We start from the raw sequence: 21,694 nt of genomic DNA, 5'->3' as shown, positions 1-21,694 counted from the left end.
CACATCATTTTTAATACAAGTCCAGCTCAGTCAGTTGTATTTCTCTATTTAGAAGTGGCAAAAACCACAGTTTAGCAAGTACAGGAGGGCCATTGAGCCTATACTAAACCCCAATAATATTATTTAGTGTTTCTGCTTCAAATAAACCTGGGTAAAACACCAATAAGTGAAACCATACAGCATGAAGTTTGTACAAAGATTATGTTAAAATAATTTGAAATTTACAGAGTGCTGTAAAAGAGAAAATGGGTATTTGTCATCATTTTGCCTTTAGAAAGACAAAGCTTCACAGTAGTGTGTAGCCATTAGAGGAGGAATGTAGGAATTGTATAGGTCTGTCAGCCTGGCATAGGTTGGTAGTGTCTCATCTTTTCTGTGAGTACTACCCATCTTGACTTGAAGAACAGTAAATCACAAACTTCTGTTGGCTGTCCTATGTGCATCAGCTACACTTATGAAGACATGATGGAGTTCTGTACCTTTAATGTCTATACTACACAGATGTGGGATGTGTGGGTTTTGCTTCTAACATTCCATTTTTCTCAAACTTTTAGGTGAGCGCCCATTTCACTGCAATCAATGTGGAGCTTCTTTTACTCAGAAGGGTAACCTCCTTCGCCACATCAAGCTGCACTCTGGAGAAAAACCTTTCAAATGCCATTTATGCAGCTATGCGTGTCGCAGAAGAGATGCACTTAGTGGTCACCTTCGCACTCACTCAGGTAATGGTCACAGAGGCATTCTAAAATTTAGTTAAAATACATAAATGCACAAAACTAGCAGCAATGCAAATTAGATCAAGAATTGTGTGAATGAACCATGAGTGAAATCACATAGAGCCCCAGGAATACCACACTCTGCAAAGTCATCTTTGTCATAGCCTGCATATAGGTGATGCATGCAGTGTCTTAAACAGATAATGTGTTTTAATTTCTGGTTAAAGGTTTGCTCTTCTTTTTGTGGCTGGAAACTGCCAATGTGGTTTCTTGCAGGTTCCCTTACATAATGTCTGACAATGCTTTTCTGTATCCTGCTTTGAAATTGTGTGTCTGTGTTCTGTCTATGCCAGATGGAGGTTCCAAATCTCTGTGTACAGCTGCCCAATTGAGTCAGCAAGACTGTTATGAATCAGCACACTCATATATCGCTTAAACATTTTTTTAATGGTATTCAGTGTAGAAAAAAGGATAAGAATACCATAAAACAACTGATTCAAGTTAATTGAAAAGGGGGTGTGGTCATCTAAGTAACAGCAGAAGTACAGATTTGATAACAATCAATTTTTTTAATTTAGTTTCTATATAAAATTGATTGAACATATCAAGTCTGTTATTCAAAATTGGTGTTGTAATGACAATATTTTGAACAAACATTTTTGTGTTTAAATGATTTATAAACGACATACTCTGGTCTTAGATGTATGTCAACAATTCCAGTCTGTTTCTACTGTATTTCCTTTTCTCTTAGAAAGTGTTTTGGGGAAAATGTGCAACCGATGACTGCATTTACAAAAAAATCAAAATGGCCTCAACCTAAAGGAAGTACATCTTATTTAAATTTCCAGTTCAGTAATGCATTTTTTTCCGAGTGTCATGCACAGCATTAGCCAAAATATTTTGAGCAAATTTATAACAAATGAACTACAGTTTTTTTGTATGATTATGAAAATAAAAGAGTGAGTATTTAGGGTTCTACTAGTGCTGTTAAAAGTGGCACTACTACAGACAAAGCAGGTGGTAATCCAGTCATTGTCAACTAGAACTAGCATCATGACTAAAAATGAAGTCACCTGTGGAGAAATCATTTTGCTTTCTTTTCATGAAACACAATCTACATTTCATAAGAACCCATCCCCTTGCTCAGCTGTATAATGGTAGTAGTTTGTGAAGCAATGATCCATATGCTAGGGTACAGCACAGGTCATCCAACCCTGACTAATGTGCTAAACATGTGTGTCAGGACATTTCTCAAGAGTCTGTGTCAAAATCAACTACTACAGCTGATGAGAACCTTAATTTTTTTATTTGTAAGTTACTATATTTGCAGAGTATTGTCTAATCCTGCATATGCTGTGCTTAAGCTAACCCTACATATAGTGTACATAAGTTATGTGGTTTAGTAAATGACTTACATGCAATTCAAAACTGTGAACTGTATTTATAAAAATAAAATAAGAGCAGTTTCCTCAAGGACAGGCCATTCAACCCAGCATCACTTTTTTGTTATTTGCATTATTATCTAATTCTAAGTTCATATGTTGCAAAAATGCTGCAAGCTTTGAAGTAATAGCAGAATAATGAAAACCTCCTAACAACAAACCAACAACGAGCTGACGTTTTTTTCATCTGTGACAACTCTAATAGCTTTTAGAAAGGCCTTTAACTCACTATATCTGTAACGAATAGTGTACAAGGAGTAGACTTTTTATCAGGTCATTAATTTGTAATTACCTGGTGTAATTGCAATTATATTAAGTCAGAATATATTGCTACATGAATTTTTACATTTTGCATGGTTATATGTGTGAAGAATTATATTTTAAAATTCATGAAATGTACTCTTGATCAGCTTCCATTTTTACCACAGCTGTTGATTGAAGAAGTGCAGAGGTAGGCAGTTCAGGTCCTGAAAGAGGAGAGCAGCAGTGACAGAAGTGTTTCCTTCAAAGCAATTTTTTAATTTAATGTCAAGCTTATTGCTAATTTAATTCCCCATTGTATCACATGGCTACCTCTATAAGTTTGTCTTTCATCTTGGAATTAAAGATGTGTCTTTTTACTTCTCTTTAAAACGTACCGCTGCCATGTCTTTTACTACACAAGACTATATTCATTTTTTGTTTTGCTTTATATTAATGAAGTACCACGTATAATTTTAAATTCTTATCATTAACACGGAGGAACCCAACATTGAATGTTCCTTTACCCTGCTTATCTAGTTCAAGATCACAAGAAACTTGGATAAGCAACTAGACTGCCTCATAAATCAGTTACCTATGTGTTATAAATAACAAGGAAGACAACAGCTAATATGCCTAATTGTTGCCAGTTTCACCTTTATGTGTGCTTATCATTAAGTAACTGGTTTTAATAAAATATTTAGACATTGTGGTTGGAGAACTGAGGTGTTCTAAAGCTCACCTATTGTTTTGATTTTCCCAAACAAGTAAAATATAAACTGGAATTTCTGACACAGCAATGTAATATTAGGTACAAAGAGCATACTATCTAATGAACTGTCTTGTACCATTAACCAAAATAATTGATTTTGTAATTAAGAAATTGTTTTAACCTGTAGCCACTTTACAACCCCATCTTTTGAAAGTGAAAATGACATCTACTTAATTAGTCCCTTCACAGAACTTATTTTAGTCATATCTCCTCTTGTTTGGGTTAAACTCTATACAAAAGTATTTAATCAAATGTGCTTTTCTGTTTACTATCGATTTTTGAGTAATGACTACTCCAGTAAAGCCTGAGAGCTCTTCTCTATACAGCTAATAGTGCAGCTATTGTATGTAGTTTTTGCTTTGTATTGGCCAGAATTGCACAAAAACTATAAAAGTATTAATGAAACGTTTAGTGTGAGCATGTTTTGATTTATATTTAACATTTGGAAATAAAGTTTATTTACAATACACCTGCTGTCAAATGCTACAGAAATACACTTGTGCCTTTCTGGTGGGTAATGGTGTATATATAAGTTATCTAAGTGTTAATTCTAGCTGTCACCATTATTTCCCTTGTTTAAATCAGACATGGGTATATATTGCACAGTATCTAGGAAGAATTATAAATCTTGCTGCTCAGCATTATGCAAATCAGTATTTTTTTTTTTAATTTTTGGAAGCAATGTGGTGCTTTCTAGTCTTTCACCTACCATGTTTTGCATTGATGTTCAGAGTTATTTATAAATAAACAAATGTTCTGCAGGTAACATTTGGGTGCATTGGTTAGCTCTGCTGCGCCACTGCCCTTGGATATGACCCAGTGACTTTCTGCTTTATACAGTTTCCCCAGTTTCCTCACTTATTCTGTAGATATGCATGATGTGTTATACTGGGCTTGTATAAGTGTAACTGTGGGTGTTGCTTCCCTTATAGAATTGATCTGTTTGTTATGCCTGATATGTTCAGCATAGCATGACGTTCTGAAGGCAAAATGGGTTAAACATGACTGGATATCTGGTCTTTTATGAAATGAAATGCTGACTGTGCTTGCAAAAACTTTTTATTTTATCATCCCGTTTAAACAGAAGCAGAGACAAGTAAGTTTTGGACCTAGCCAGAAGATGTAGAATCAGAAACACTGTTAAACTGCTCACGTGCAGCACACATTTGCATCAGTAGACAGTGGTCAAGATAAAGATGTTTATCTGCTGGAAATAGATTAAGCAATACATCTGAAGTGTAGCTAGTAGCGAGGGAAGCTGGACTTCTGCCATTTTTGTTTAGTGTATTAATATCTCTGAAGCAATATATTAGTATAGAGTGAGAATTTGCTGCTTAAGGCACATCAGATATCAATAGCACTAACACCCTTGAAGGTGAGGTCATTTATAGGTGAGTGCAAATAGCAATGCGTCCTTGAGTCATTTCTTAAGTAAAATGAGAAAAGAACCCAAACAAACTCACTTAATACTTCTTTTAAAAAGTGCATTGTTATCAGTAACATAACTTTTAGTTTTGCTATCTCTGTAATCAGCATAAAAAGCACAATACAATGAGCACAGAATATCATGTTTTTTGCTCAGTATAGAAATCTAATTTTAGGTGAAAATGGGCCAGTGTTCACAAGTTCATGCATTATTTTCTTTTTAATCAAAGTGTATTTGAGGCAACATTTTCCAGTCAGGAATATAAGGAATTGCTTTGTGTGATAGTCATATCCCCTGAAACAAAGCATGGACATTTAACAATTAGAATGAAGCATTTGAAAAGCAAAATAATATGCTGAAAAGTTATACCAGAAGTATTTAAAATTTCTTTTTTATTTATTCAATAAATTGCCTTTACTTTTTGATATACCGTCATAGATACAACCACAAAAAGATGTTACTATGCTCATTTAAAATATTGATAGCTGGACAGTTATCCCCATTTCACAAATCAATTTACAAGATTTCACAAGATCTTTCTCAGAACTGTTGCATAGCCCTGGCCAGAGTCTTGTAATTATCTTATTGAAAGGAAATTGATACACAATGCACAAAATCAAAAATAATATTGTTGTGGCGAGTGCACTCTTCTACTTGGTGGTGTGCTGGGGAGGCAGCATAAAGAAGAAGGACGTCTCACGCCTGGACAAACTTGTGAGGAAGGCAGGCTCTATTGTAGGAATGAAGTTGGACAGTTTAACATCTGTAGCAGAGCGACAGGTGCTGAGCAAGCTCCTGTCAATCATGGAGAATCCACTGCATCCACTGAATAGTGTCATCTCCAGGCAGAGGAGTAGCTACAGTGACAGACTGCTGTCACCGTCCTGCTCCACTGACAGACTGAGGAGATCGTTCCTCCCCAACACTATGCGACTCTTCAATTCCACTTGGGTTGGTAAACACTAACATTATTCAAAGTTATTGTCTGTTTTTACATGCATTTTTATTACTCTTTAATATTGTTTTTTGTATCAGTATACTGCTGCTGGATTATCTGAATTTCCCCTTGGGATTAATAAAGTATCTATCTATCTATCTATCTATCTATCTATCTATCTATCTATCTATCTATCTATCTATCTATCTATCTATCTATCTATCTATCTATCTATCTATCTAACTCTATAACATGATGCAATTTGGCATGAGTCAATTTACCATTAAATTGGGTGAACAATTTTAATACAGCATTGACAAATTAGAAAGTGAGATGAATGTAACCACATTGCAATTCATTATGTCTTTGATATATTTAATACTGATAATAGTTGAAAATTATAACCAATTTAAGGTCCTAAAGTTATTTTCTGGTCCAAATCAATCCAGAGTTTTTCATTAAAAGTAATGATTTAGTGCCTGAATGCAAAATTTATGCTGTTCTGTGTTTTGATTATGTTCTGTTGGAGTTGTCTGCTGCATCAAATCACAGAAAATTGGGCTTTGGCTTAAAGCTTTAAAAAGAAACATGGTATAAGTAAATGCTGTTGAAGACAGACACCTAGCATCCTTCATTTACAGAGCTGACAGAACATTGAGTATTGGAAGTACTTTAAATGTGTCCATTAATGGATTTTCTGCCTTTATTTTATTACAGTGGAAAAGCCATACAAATGTAATTATTGTGGGCGAAGCTACAAGCAGCGTAGCTCTCTGGAGGAACACAAGGAGCGGTGCCATATTTATATGCAAAACAAGGGCCTGGAAGTGGGTAAGATTATATAACCCACTGTCTCTTGCCAGACAGTGTTGTTTATTTAAAACTTCACCTCTTCTGATGACTAAGGACGTACTGTAGCCTATTCTGTAGATTTGTTAAGATAAAGGTAATCTTGAATTGCTTTTCGAAACATAACAGAAGAGTTAAAAAAACTTGCTTGTGTGGTTTTTTTTTTCTATTCTTTGTGCAAGCATGCTTACACAATAGAAAAAAATGTTTTACAAAGTGCAATTCGGTAATTAAAAACTGAATAACAGTTTAATTGTGTTAATCCTCTCAGCTAATTGGTCAATAAAAAGTTAATCAGTTAACAAAAACAGAATTTAAATTTTGTATATAGTATAGCACAAGTAGTACATGCAGGTTCAGGACAGTTAACAAAAAGTACATATGCACCATTTCCATTTTGGAGGTGTTCCTGTGCCAGTACTCATCATGTTCTCAGTGGTGAGTGCACGTCATGGCAGATTTTTCACCTAAGAAAATGAAAGTATACAACTACTTTATTCAGTACTCACTATTTTGTACTTCTTGAGAACTCTACAAAGACCACTGACTGTAAATATTAACATTTGAGGAATTACAAATTGTCTCCGAAATAACGGATGAAGGTGCTCTTCCAATGACTGCAATGTGGCCTTGCTTCTGATAATGTTCTTTTCTAAAAACTAAAACCTTCACTTTTTGCTTTGTACAGTATGTAAATTTAAAACAAATCTTGACACATTGATTGCTGCTTTTTATGTGATAAAAAAGAAGCATTAAAAAGTCACAGTTTTCTCTCGTAATGTGTGCCAATACACTTAATTTATGTATATGCCTCTTTAATATGACTTTTGATAGTTTTAAATGTTTTTGCAATTTCATCTGTTAATCCTTCTGTGGACATGAAGTAGCATACAAATAGGCATTTCATTATACTACTGTGCATGTGACAAACCTAAATAAATTTCTTTTAACTATCCCGTTTTAATAAACTAATCTTGAATTCAATTTTATGAAGTTTATTGATATATTATATACTTGATTCTTAATATTTAAAAATATGACCACATGAGGAACTATTATCAGAAGTGAAAAAATACTTTTTACATCTAGTTTTGTATTGAAATGCCTGAAGTAGTCTCTGGCAGCTGTTATACTGTATATTGCCCATTTTTAAATACAGTGGTTGATTCAAAAGTGTCTCTAAAATTATGTTAAATCAAGCAGTAGCAAGAAAAGGGACTTCAAACTATTGTTTAAAATGCCGTTGGAGCATTACCTTCAAAGATTTGTAAGAGTTATTTAAAGAAGAAAAGAACATAAGTTAGGTCTTTAAATGTATTGTCTGTTAATTTTTTTTAGTTGCGAAAATGCAACATTTAAAATAAAATGTTCCAGCAGTTTGCAGTAGATTTGTCTTGATTTTTTCATCTGACTAGATCTATTAATATCAGTGTAATCAAGGAGCAGATTATTCTAATGTTATTTGTCTAGTGAATGGCATTTATCAGAAACATATTCAACTATAGTACCCATGATAAAGGTCTTGTAAAATCTTGTCTCATCTCTCCCATGAGCTATGTTTATATCAGCTCTTCCTTCCTTTGAGATAACTTTGAACCACAATAGTTTACTGGGCTAAAGCTGTATATTTGTAGTCATTTTCAGGCAGCACTGTAAATGATGTATGAGGCACTCAAAAAGTGTGTAATGTGCATTGAATATTGCTCTAATTATATAATGTTTCAGGTGTTCTGAATGCATAATCACCTTCTACCTTGTTTTCAGTAGCTTTTTTATTCCTGCCATACACGTGTGGTTGGTGGTTTTATTTTATTTTTTACATATTTGTGTGTATGTGTGTGTGTTTGGGGCATTTGCCCTAGGTAATGGAGTGGACCTACAGCTTAAGTTTATTTTGTTATAGGTTTTAAATCATGTGTATAATATACCATAGCATTCTAGCAGGCAGACAGCAAAAAATGGTTTTAACTTTTGTTTGCTTTATACGCTACACCACAAAATATACCTTTAATTTCAATTTTTATGTATATGTTTAAGCAAAGGTCATATTTTATTTACATTTCACTTCAAACTATGTGCTTCATTAACTTGTCATTCAGAAACTAGGCTGAGGAAAACCACAGCATGATCTGTACTGGATATCAGGGCTAGCTGTGATAGTTTTTTATAATTTGGCGGCATCATTAATCCTAGATTTAGTTTTACCATAAACGGACAAATACCAGCTTGGTATCTGAGAAATTGCTCAGTTTGCATGGCAGTTTCTGGCAGACCATGACCTATTTTTCCACATGCATTGAAACTTAAATAAAATGTTTTCTGTTTAATACATTCTGCTACATTCTAAGTTCTACTACTATACATTAACATTGATGAAAGAAAATGTAACAAACTGAGAATGGACTATTACTTTTACAGTATTACTTGTAAAGTACAGCATTCACTATTCAAAAGCTAAAAAGGTAATGTAAACTTATTGGCACTTGGAGAACCTTTCAGATATTCAGTGAAGTGTTAGTCTTCTCACTTTTCATGGAGCAGATCCATCAGCCAAATAAAATACTGCTACCATTTCTTTAAAGGAAATGCAGTTGTTAAAAGAAAATTCAGTAGTTGTGACATGTAATGTAATGGTTGCAATTAGCCAAAGTACACCTAGATGTCATTCAGATCATTTAGAAACCATTAAACTGAAAAGAGCTGGACTTCTGTTCAATGGCTATAGAAATTATGATACCACTGGACATTTTCACATTTATTGCACTGCCATATGGAACCTCAACGTATTTAATTGTAATTATTGCCATCAACATAAAAACAACTCTAATGTTCAATTGAAGACAATATTCAAATCCTTGTAAGATAATTATAAACATATAACACAAAATTAATTATTGTAAACAACAAAGTGGTCTCTAATACAGCTATTTTTTGCAGAACTCATATCACTGAATGGAGTCTAATATTGTCAGTGTGATGAAAACTATCTATTTTACTTAATACTCAAAAAGCCCCATCATGAAGAAAAAAAAATTTAAGGAAACCATGTAAAGGCCTTGTGACAGGACTTCAAGCCCACTTTCTATATTAAATTAATCCTTTAAAGGCAAAAAGGCGAAGAAGCCAGTAAGATTACAATTACTTATTCTCTTATTAAGAAGTTAATTCTATAGTATTTACCAAATAACAGCACAATACAAAGGAAAGATGCCACAGAAAGAGTTCAATACAATTAATATTCATGAAATAATGGAAAGTTTAAACCAAAATAAAAACATGCGAAAATTCAAAAGTGCAGAATGAATGAAAGACTTTTATAAACATGAGAAATAGCAGTTCAAAACATAAGAGTAGCCACAATAACTACAGATTACAGTATCTCAACAATAGGGTGTCTTTGAAAAAGAGGACTTTGTAAAATACTTTTTAGGTGATCATAAGAGAGGAATTACATTCACCCATTCACCCAGCAATAAATTCCTGTCAAAAGACTAAAATATGTGGAAGTTAAAGTATGTTCAAAGATTTGGTTATGGATATATTTGAGGCATACGAATTCTTGAGATGCATAATTTAGAGGGGAAGATGACATAAAATTTCCAGATAAATGAAAAATCTCCAAAGTACATTTTAGTCAGTTATTAAAGAAAGGAGAACATCTATAACAGAATCCTTTTCAGGCTGGTTATTCCCATATCTATCTTGACTACCAGTTAATATAATGAATATAGCTGGCATAATCAGCTTTGTTAATGCTTAGTGTTCCCCCAGCTGTCAAATGGTGGTCCACATTTAGACCTGTAATATCTACCTGACTGCGGAATAATAAAATACTCAGACCTAAAAATGCAACTCTTGTTTTTTGCGATCGGTAAGATGGAGGAAATTCAGTGCCTGATTTTGAGTTATTGTGCTAGGCTTTGACTTTGTCCCCCTTAGGAATATTAACCCTGCATAACCTCCCCTCCTTGGATTTACATTGAGTGCATTTACAGTACGTGTCCTTGCAAAACTATGATAAACACAGCGAATTGTGATAATATTCCTATTTTTATTAAATGTCTGTAGTCCTTGATGTGCTTTGAAGTAAACTAATGATTTGCAGTGTGTACACCGGCCTCTGCATCACCCGATCACACTATTTCAACATATCTATAGCAAATAATAATAATTAACAATTCTTTGCATTTATAGCTAGTTTAACACTAAAGTGACAATTTATTGATAGGTTTCTGTTGGCTTTGTGATTGAGCCCTGCAAAGGAGTAGCATACCAGTATGTTTGCTTCTTACCATACATGCACTGCTGCTGGGATAATATTAACTCAGGTATTTTACATCAGTTAAATAAGAATAATGTTAGGTTGTTTGCAACTTTAACAAGTAATTGGACTGCTTAATGCACGTTACATACACGTTACTTAACACACTTCCCTGCTACTCCCAAAATGTTGCTGCTGAGCCTAGCACTGTATGATCAGCTCATCAACATAAATGTAGCAATTTCTGAAAAATTTGTAAAGATTATTTCATCCAGGAGAAGGAATAATGAGATTACCCAATCATTTTCCTGAGAAGATTTATCTTTGTGGATGCTACTACCATCTTCTACTTATAGCTGCTAGAAGAATGTGTGAAGCTAAAACATGCACTGGCTAACAGGGAGTACAATACACACGTGTAGACTACAAAACCCTTAACTTTATCCTGGTTAACGGTTTACATGGCCATATGACTGGATTAGTCCTGGAGAAATCTACCTGTGGTAACCTGGTTTCTCAAAAAACAATATCCCAGTTTCTCTAACCAGAATGAGAGTTTATGTGGCATTTTAAAAACCATGTTTCTTTGAATAACCGGGTTATTAAAGTGCATATAAATGCACTAATTGAATCCACTCTAACAAACCCCATGTTTGTTACAGCCCTTCCATTCACAGATCGTACCTCCAATTTTAACCTGACCATCCATTATGCTCTTGGAATATAGCATAAAGTCTCAAAATATCTGAACTCCTGTTCCATTTTTTGATGAACAACCTGCATGCTTTTATAGGTTTGATAGTAATGTCATGACTCTCTATTCAAATTTTAGATGATACAGGACTCCTAAAATTATAGTCCATGAGGTCCAAATTTCCTGTTCGTCCTTCCTCGTTTCTTCTGTTCTTATGTATTGTTGAGATCTGTTTTGGAAATCTCTTGTGTTCCTTTGCAGGTCCCTTTTCCCTCTGATCCAATCTGCTACATTTTTAAAAATAAAAAATATTTAACCTCAGTGACATTTCTTTGTGCTGTCTTGAAGAAAGTACCTAACCACATCTTGCTAGTCCAGTGAAGAACTCTGCCTGCTGCATCAATCTCGTGGCTATGTATATTGTAAAATATATAATTTTCAGTTAAAACCCCCAAGTAAAAATACATATAGTTCCAAATTGTTCATTACACTACCTTATCTCTGGTAAACAATTTGCAGTGAGACCTGAAGCAGACATTTACTGTCACCTATGCGAGTCCAGTATTTCCAGTGCATACTTTGCATACAATACTTTGGGATGATCCCGAACAACTACCTTCTGCTTTTTGCATTTTTTTATAATGTTTATTATTGTCAATAACCACCTTTCAACTCAAATACACCTCCTGTTGTGCCTCACTTACCTACCATTTACTCACCTTCATTGAAAACAGTTTGAACAAATATCAATAATTGCAAAGACTATAGTATATCAGAGTCCTGTTGGAAAACCTCTTGGTCAAACTCCTTCAAACTCTGGAAGTTTTACTTTTTCAACCTTCTTTTCTTTAGCTCATGGTGGCTAGAATAAATGGGTCATCTATCCTTCAGCATCTCTAAATACCAAGACTAAATAAATTACATTTTAGTATTGAATATTGAGGGGCCCATACTTTGCTTGAAGAGTTGTGAGGCACTGGGTTTGAATCTGTCATTTTCCCTCCTTGAATGCTCTAACATTTTTCCAAATGGGTATCAGCTCCTGACTTTGTCTACCCTCGGACACATAAAGGCTGTGAGTGAGTATCAGTTGTAGGTGCTTTACTGTATCTGTTTTCTTCCTTTTGTTCTCTGCATTATCAGTGTTGCATGTTGTTTACTTTTTGTGATATTTTGAAGTCCAGGGACCTGTTTATAAAAACATGCTTACAGTGAACCAGCTCCGAATGTACAATTATTTTGTAAAATTTCCCATGAAAGATTTATAAAACATTTATATGCAAAAGTAAATGTTTGTAAATCCTTCCCAAACTTGGCCTGCTTACAAATCATAAATGTATGTGCACCTAGAAAATTCCCTCTAGTATTATTGTCTGATATAAATATTGTATGATATTTATTGGCCATATAAAGCCAATAAATCCTATATAATTGTGTCACCTAAATTTTTCAAATGAGATAAATCGCTCTGATGACAGCAGTAAAGGCCAGTGCAGATATTTTATTTGGTACCTGTTGTGTTGTGAGATTTTGCATCATCTTGATGCAACCCTAACTTGATAAATATTTTGTATTTCTGTATTTGTAATTTAGGCAAAGCAATGTAATTTAGTGTTACTTTAGTGAAAAGTATTCAGGTTTACCCCCCCCCTTCCCCCCTTTAAGACCGAGTCTCTTTGTAATTTTACAACAGAGTTGGGGGGATGTGCCTTAAACCAGTTTGGCGAGTGTTTCTCTGCTAAAGTTTTTCAAACCCCGCAAGGAAGCCAGGTTACCTTAATATATGGTCTTGGGGTATGGCGGTTGTTAAGATGTTCTGTTCCCCATTGGTCTGAGGTATGGCTGTTTGGAATTGGCTTGTCTCAGAGGCCTTTAAGTACCATGATGTCCTATTGGCTCTAGGGGTTGGACAGAGAATCTATAAATCTGCTTGCTCAACCGCATTCTATCTCTCTTACTAACCTCTGATGATGAAGGAGCATCTCTCTCTCTTTCTTACTAACCTTTGATAATGACGGAGAATCTCTTACTGATCTGATGAAGAAGACCATCACACCATGAACTGAAAGGACAACACAATGGAGAGCACAGCTCGGCTTCAGCCATATTGAGCAGACATTTGGCTGAAAGCTGAGCACAAATGATGCCTTAACTAGAGACATTTTAAATAACAACAAGTCTGTGTGCTGCCTGAAACTATACATCACCATTTAATCAGGTTGTATGGTTGCCAATATTCAAATGTACTTTGCATATTGTTATTATTTGTGAATATTATCAATAATACATTGTTTAAACTGTAACTTAACTTCTACTTGTCTTTTTAGTACATCTAATTGCCTGAGGTTATAGATATAGAAGGGAAGGTGGGGATATGTTATATACAATAATCTATACTAATAAAAGGCAAAGCCCTCACTGACTGACTGACTGACTGACTCACTCACTCACTCACTCATCACTAATTCTCCAACTTCCCGTGTAGGTAGAAGACTGAAATTTGGCAGGCTCATTCCTTACAAGTTACTTACAAAAGTTAGGCAGGTTTCATTTCGAAATTCTACGCGTAACGGTCATTACTGAATCCTACTTAGGTACATATATACGTCCATAGCCTGCAGCTCGCTCACTGTGTGAGGCGGAGTTGCGTCCCCCATCACCACGCCTCCCACATAGTTGGCTGCCTGCCTATATTGCGTTCCCCATCCCCACGCCTCCCACTTAATTGACTGCCTGCCCATATAAGGCCGTCCATCAGCAGCAATCCAAGCTGTGAGAAAACAGGAAAAAGGAGGTGTGTCAGACATCGTGGTACATTTTCTGATGCAGCTAGACGGAAATAACTTTGTGACGTTGCCGCCAAATACTCACAGAAAAATCCACAAGTTACTAGACACCCTGTCACTAAATACTCGCAGGCAAATCCACAAGTTCATAGAGATGCTGCTGCTAAATACTCGCGGGCTAATCCACAAGTTCATAGAGACTCTGTCGCTAAATACTTGCAGGCAATTCCACAAGTTCATAGACATGTTGCCGCTAAATATTCGCAGGCAAATCCACAAGTTAATACCGGGAATGCCTGTTAAACATCTTAGATTCGCGAGTAGCAATTTGGGTGGTGAGATGTCCATCGAGGTGATTACCATCGATCAAAGAACTGTCACTTACCGAGTGGTTTCCATGCCCGGAGATGCCGCCTGCCTTTTCCATTCTCTGTGTTACATATTGCACGGCCATATCAGGCTCAATCTTGATATCCGGAGGAACATTGTGTCTTATGTATTGAATGACTGGGACAGGCTCAAGGTGTGGACTGATGATGGTACAGGAGATAATTATACTACACAAGGGCACTATAAGAGTGAAATGCTTAAGCCCTTCACCAATGCTTCTGCATGTGAGTTGATGGCTGCCGCTGAATTGTTCGGTTGTCGCTTTTAAGTGTACCGAAATGGCCAAATATTTTACACCTTTGGACAACCGCCAATGCCTCTTAAACATCTTAGATTCACAGGTGACGATTTCAGTAGTGGACACTTTGATGTTAATGAATGTTTAAACTCTCAAAACCTGGATGCGAAGTTATCGATGAAGCCAGGTGTATGCTTACAACGCTTGACAGATGCCGAATGTCACTTCAACACAAGTCCTGCAAATACTAACGTAATTGAAACAAACCTTGAAACTCAAACTGATTATGACAGCAGCAATCCAAGCTGTGAGAAAACAGTAAAAAGGAGGCGTGTCAGATGCGTGTCAGAGCGGCCCCTTTTATTCCACCCCGGATGGGCTCCAGCTGCTTCCCGGCACTCCTCCTTGGACATGCCCCCATGTGGCGGAAGTGCCGGCTGCGCACCAGGAAGCCCTCCAGCTGTTTCCACTCTTCTTCCCCCCAGCACTTCCTGATGTGGCGGAAGTGCTGGGCTCCAGGGTTCTTTAGGCACCGGGGTGCGGCCTGGCGGTGGCCACGGGCCCCTACAGGGTTGGTCGTCCAAGCCCCCTACCCTAGGCCACCAACAAAACCAGGGTGGTCACCCCCTCATGGTCGGGAGGAGGCACCAGCCCTCCTCCAGTCCCCTCGGGCGTCCCGGCTGAGCTCCACCCCCAGCTGCCTGTGACAATATGTATGTGTGTGTGAATGCCATATTTTAACTAAATGATATCTTGAAACAATAGACATAAATAGTGAACATTTTGCTATAAAATATAGGAAAATCAGCGTAAACCATATTATATTATATATGTTTTTATTAAAATGGTCAGTATTTTAATGTCATTCTTATTTTTCTTGTCCAATTTTGGTTGTCCCATTTTTTCCTTAGACATTAGGGTTTTCATACTTGATGTTACCTAAACTTGTTCGGGTTGATGACATTCATGAATTGAACTGAGAAAAAGTGGTAAATTCTAATTCAGTTCCTAGATATGAAATTGGAATTCATATTGCAACCAGCTCCATGGAAACAGAAACAAATTTAGATTAGACAGGAAACAGAAATAAAATTCACTAAATTCTATGATATTGTTTGACTTGTAAAGCATTACAGTTCAAACATAATCAAATTTAACATTAAATAATCAAAAATATTCAGTTATAATGTATGTCAGGAACAATTTTCAACTCATTTTCATTTGTTAATAAAGGAAAGGTGAATGTTTTATTTGAATTTTTCAGAGCAATTCGTTTATTTAAAGGTGAAAGGATGAATTTGTGCAAAAAAAAAGTGAAATACATGAATGACATGACATGAATTTTTCAATATTTGAGGGATCATGCATTACAATATAGCAGCAGGGCAAGACACATCTCCATCACTTTGTATGGTAGCTTACATTTGTAATCTCAATTTTTAAGTAATCTTTTACTGATAGATACAATTTTGTCAAATCCACTTGTTGGCACTGTTTTCTACTAGTGTCTTGTTTCTATTGTTATACCACTCACTTCTGTTAACTGTTAACTTCAAATTCTCACTTCTGTTTAATTTACTGTAATCAAACTATTCCTCATGCATAAATACCAACAGAAAAGAACCTTTAACATTTCATGACATTCATTTTTGGAAATATGTACATTACTATAGATATTTGTTAAATTAAATTCAGCTTCCTAAAATTCCATTTAAATTGCAATTCATAATCCTGTAGGTATATTTGAAATTACAATTTGAATTCCTCAGCATTGGAATTTATGAGTTATTGATTTTTTTAGCTTATTTTTAGTTGCTTTTATTTAATTCCTATATCATCATGAGTAAGTCTCCTGTTGTGCACAGGGATAACATGGCAGTGCAGTTTTCTCCCCAGTAATTTTTTCCAGCCTGGGTGGCAAGAAAAAGTAGCCGGGTGGGGTGGGATGGGGAAATTTGGTGGTGGGGAAAATTAAATGTGCAGCATTTTTATTAGTTAATTATTATTAATTATTTTCCAAAGCTCAATATGGCTTCCTTTTTTAAGGTTTGACACTTGTGCCAAAATATTTTTATTAAATTTAAGAAGTATCCAATTCAGGATCCTGCAACCCTAACAAAAATTTTAAATAACAATTGTTATGACATAAACCAAGAGGCACAAAAATTGTTGCTGTCGGGAAGAAAAGTGAAAAACAATGAAAAAAAGTATAGGAAACCTAATGGAGAAAAACTAAAAAATATTCTTCAAAGCCAACTTGCATATGTGTCTTCAGTTAAATATTTATTCTTCTTTTCTCCCTAGAGGCCCAGTTGTCTGCAGCTTTCCCATAATCAAAGTCCCCAGGATCTGGGCCCTCCAAGGAGATTACTCATCGTACACTGTCGTAGTGGCTGTACTGCAAAGTCATCAGACAGCCATCTAGTGTCACTGGCCATTTTCAGCTTAATCTGTGGAATGTTCAGAATATTTTGAATTTCTGTTAAACCAGCCATCCTAACTGAAAAATTTTGGAAGAAATAGAATAGCTGCCTTAAGATGTTTAGTTTTGTTAAATAAGGTACCGCAGCTGCTGCTTGGGCACTTGCAAGGACCAATTGGCGGTTTACACAGTTGCAGTTGACCAAGAGTCCAGATGTTTTATCTCTAAGCAGTTTTGCCACACCTTTGTGTTTTCCAATTATAATAGCCGCTCCATCTGACCCTAGTCCAACCAGATTAGCAGTTTTCAAGCCTAGAGTGTCCATAGTCTCACTCAGTGTGTTGGTTATAGTCTCTACTTTGCCATCAATCATATTGCGGGCTGATACAAAACTAATTCTGACCTCTTTAGTGACCTGGCAAACATATTTAATGTAAATAATTAATTGTTTTACATCTAAGATATCTGTGGTTTCATCACACAGAATACTGAAAAACTTTTCTGTGTGTATATTTTACAGTATGTTAGATTTTATTTCTGATGCTAAGACATCCAGCAGCTCTTGCATTATTCATTATGCATTATGTAATGTGCATTTTTACCAATATTGAGATGTTGTAAAAAGAAACAACCTATTTCTTTACAGTGTTCCAGCAGCTTTTCAAACAACGTTGTATGTGGCAACTCATTTTTTGCCAAACAATGCATGGATCTTAAAGCTCCCACAAAGGCATCTCTCTGTAAGTTATTTAACACAGATATAGATCTTTCAATTTGACCAATTCCATTTTGCTATAGTGCACGCTTTCCTAAAAGATCAGCAGAAGACTCAATGTGCGTTTTACTTTTTTCATGGTCCAGAAAGCGTTCTTTTCAAATTCTTGTGTATGGCACGTTTACCCAAAGTAACACCCTTCTTGGGGGGTGTTTGTTTGAGTATTTCATGCACAATGAGCACTACATAACATTTTCTTTGACCATTAGCCAATCAAAATCTTTAAACCATTGTTTGTTTATGCCGGATAAGCGGTGCTTAAATTTATCAAATGGCAGAGTGTGTGCTGAAGAGACTTCCCTGATGGACCAGCCTCTGCAATGTCTTTGTCTGAAATTACCACATGAGGAGTTGACGCCGCACCTTCATTAGTTTGTGATATCTCTTTTCTGAAATAACTGAGCAGTGTTGTTTTCTGAACACTTCTTTTGCTCATTTTGGTAAAACGTTTGAAAAAAATTTAAAGTACCTATGAATAAGACTTTTGAGTGGGAAAGAGAGAGCCTGTTGGATATTCAATTCACACTTGCACTACGGCAGATACGCATTCTCGACATTTCCACTTTAATCTTGACGCTTATGTCGAGAATAAAGTCGACATTTCCACTTTATTCTCGACCTTTCTACTTTATTCTCGCCATTTATCTCGAGGTTAAATTCAACATGTTGACTTTATTCTCGTAGTTTGTCATTAAAGTAGAACATCGTAAACTAAAATTCATCTTAAAATGAATGTTTACTAGATTTTCTCAAACCCCGTCATAAGTTATGTAGCAACATGTCAACTTTATTCTCGTCATAAGCATCAAGATTAAAGTGGAAATGTCGAGAATAAAGTCAACATCTCAACTTTATTCTCAACATATAGTTTTTTTTTCTTCACCGTGGCCGTAATACGCTTCCGTACAAAACCCTCAGCAATTCAGTGACAAAACTTTTGCTCAGGACACAGTGCGTGCTGCAAAGGTTTCTGCACACTTTTTGCAATATGGACGCAGGTCCAAATATGAGCAAATATAAGAACGACAGATGGGGTCACTTTAAACACAATCCACAGTGAGTGCTACAAGGATTTTTGCACACAGAACACACCTAACACTTAAACAACTGTATATATATTATATATATATATATATACAGGAGTGCTATGTACTGTACAAGAAGAGAGCCGCACTATACAGACTGTGCTGACGCTGAGAACAGAGATATCACTTCCTGATGCCTTTTTTCTGATATCTGACAGGCTGTTTCAACTAGACTTTTTTTATTTTATCAGTCTTTCTCTTGCCCGCCCACCTCCACATCCTCTTTGCTTGTGAACTGCTGCCGCTCCCGCTATTAGCATGTACAGCCCCCTCTCGCTCTCCCACCTCTCCATACTCCTTGCTACTGTATTAAGCTGCTACACCCCCGCTATTACCATGTACAGCCTGCTCTCGAAACCCCACCTCCCCATACTCTTTGCTTGTGAACCCTGCTCCACCTCATCCACGCTATTAGCTTTAGCAGTATTTGCCCACCCGCCCGCTCGTCCCTTGCCATTTCTGCAGATCATTAGATCTGCCTGTGCCTGCATGATCTGCGGCTGTCATCTCACAATGTCATGCGAGATGACAGCCGGGCGGAGCACCCGGCTAAAAGATGCTAGGGAGAACACTGCAGTGTATATGCAAATTTTCACATAAGATCAAATCCACAGTGTTTAAGATTACATTGTTTGCATAGTCCTTTTTGACAGGATTAGGATTACAACAGAGAGTTGGGTAAAGTAATTTTTACCAGAGAACTTCTGTAATTCTAGTGCTGTGCATTCACTTTCTTTAAAAAGTCTGTAAAAAATAACCCAAGGTTAAAGTCCAATGCAAATTGACGTCAATAAAATTCCAGCCTTTGAGCTATTCAAAAGGGAATAAAGTACCAGAGATCCTCTGGTTATAATTACTTTACTTGGTCCCTGAAGTGGAAAAAAGAACTATTTCTTGTTGTGTATGCTTATTAATTGGGAGTTTTACAACCCCTCAGAGGTCCATCAACATGCTGATACACACAATTTATATTGAAAGCGAGTGGATGCAGGGCCACTCCCTTCGGAGGTGCGAATGAACACATTGTTCTTATAAATAAGGGTTGCTAATTTGGTCTGAACTAATGGTATGCATACATTAACTAAAGGGAAATGCCATTACACTGCAAGGTAAATTACTGGCTATACACAACCTGCTGGTGTAAAAACGAATCCCGCCCAAGTAGAGCTTATGATTGTCCTATAAATGAGACCCCGTCTTCCTTATTTATCTTAAAGGAAATTATTTTTTGTAAGAAAGCACAAGAAAAGATTGCTGGAAGAAAGGATTCCTGCAAAATAGTGTGGTGATAAATGTGTGCATGAAAACTGATTGCACTGAGGTTAGTTTTATTTACTGGAAGCATAATGATATGAATTAAATGTTTTTCTAGCATAGCAAAGCCTATAAAGAGAAGTATAAGGAGAAACATAATATATATAACACAAATGAAGAGGGACCACAAACGTATGTAAGTAAAAGGGTACCTGCACTCTGCAATCCTTTGCAATGAGTCTAAAACTGTAAAACTTGCAGGAAATGATTAAGATGGGCATTTATTGGTTTGGACATAGGGGTGGGCGGTATGCCCAAAAATACACTGTCGGGTTGCAATTAAAAGTTCATATGGTTTCTGCAGATGCGGGCATAATGTATTTGTATATACTTTTCTAACTGAAATGTGTTTCTCTAACAAATAACAAATGTATTAATAACTAATTGTAACCACGGGTTCACCTCTGTATGTGAAAATTCTAGTTAATGATCTGCCACTCAATTGGATTCAATAGCTAGTATTTTCCAATAGCTGGCAATACCTTAATGGACTAGGCTTATTTATTACACAGAGTTCACATACAAATCCAAACACCAAGACATTGCCTTTAAGATACAGAATTAATGCACTGACACAAAGCACATTTCCTGTTTCTTTTTGCATTTGCAATTTTCTTAAAAGAATAATCTCACTTATTACACACAGATCAACAATTAGGGAATGTGAATGATGTCACATATGCAGTTTATTTTCATGGTATAGGATGCTTTAGATTTAGACGTATTCAAAAGCTCTTCAAAAGCAGGAGGGATATCATCACAAGGAACAAAATATAAAGCTAGTAAAATTTTAACTTGCAAGGGGTTCATAATTTTTATAAGTTCACTGAGTTAAATTCCTGAACTGTTCTCCACAGAAACTGGAATAAAAAGAGCAGCCCTTTAGCTGCATTCATTTGTTGCTATGCGCATTTTTCCCTACATGCCTTTGTCACTTTGTTCTTTTGTCAGTGCCCTTTTGTCCCATGCACTTGTGTGAGGTGCTGTTGTGTTTAATCCAGGAAATTGTTGTGTTGTGTCTATTTTGTCTGTTCCAGTCTATTCTTTTATTTATGTCAATGTTAATATTGTTAATTATGTGTATCATTTTGTGTTTTTAAATTTGACCTATATTTGAAGACTACCTGCATTACGTTCCATGTGTTTTTTGGGGGGTCCCCAAGAAGCAGGGTCACCTACCAAGCATCTAAGGAACTGCTCTCCTCCTAAAAAATCTGGAGGGTCTGCCACAGTTCCTGGTGGTTCTTTGTGAACGTGCTCTGGTGTTGGAGAGTTCATTTTTCTGTGCTTATTGGGAATTATTGGATTTTCAACCCATTTGCTCCGTTTTTTGACCTTGCCTGGATT

The 21,694-nt window shown here is 36.0% G+C and overlaps 1 protein-coding gene across 2 annotated transcripts in view; it reads left to right on the top strand.

The window, feature by feature from the left end:
- LOC120517725 (zinc finger protein Aiolos-like) overlaps positions 1-21,694 on the top strand; it is a 124,274-nt gene that overhangs the window by 56,891 nt on the left and 45,689 nt on the right. For both annotated transcript variants that reach the window (XM_039740184.1, XM_039740185.1), the window contains 2 exons: positions 555-722; positions 6,251-6,364. In XM_039740184.1, the coding sequence (XP_039596118.1) occupies positions 555-722; positions 6,251-6,364 (282 nt within the window). The remainder of the gene's footprint in view (positions 1-554; positions 723-6,250; positions 6,365-21,694) is intronic.

This window comes from Polypterus senegalus, chromosome 17 (assembly GCF_016835505.1).
Source record: "Polypterus senegalus isolate Bchr_013 chromosome 17, ASM1683550v1, whole genome shotgun sequence".
NCBI classification, from domain to species: Eukaryota; Metazoa; Chordata; class Cladistia; order Polypteriformes; family Polypteridae; genus Polypterus; species Polypterus senegalus.
The sequence above is the reverse complement of the archived record's forward strand: the minus strand, read 5'-3'. Positions and strand labels throughout refer to the sequence as shown.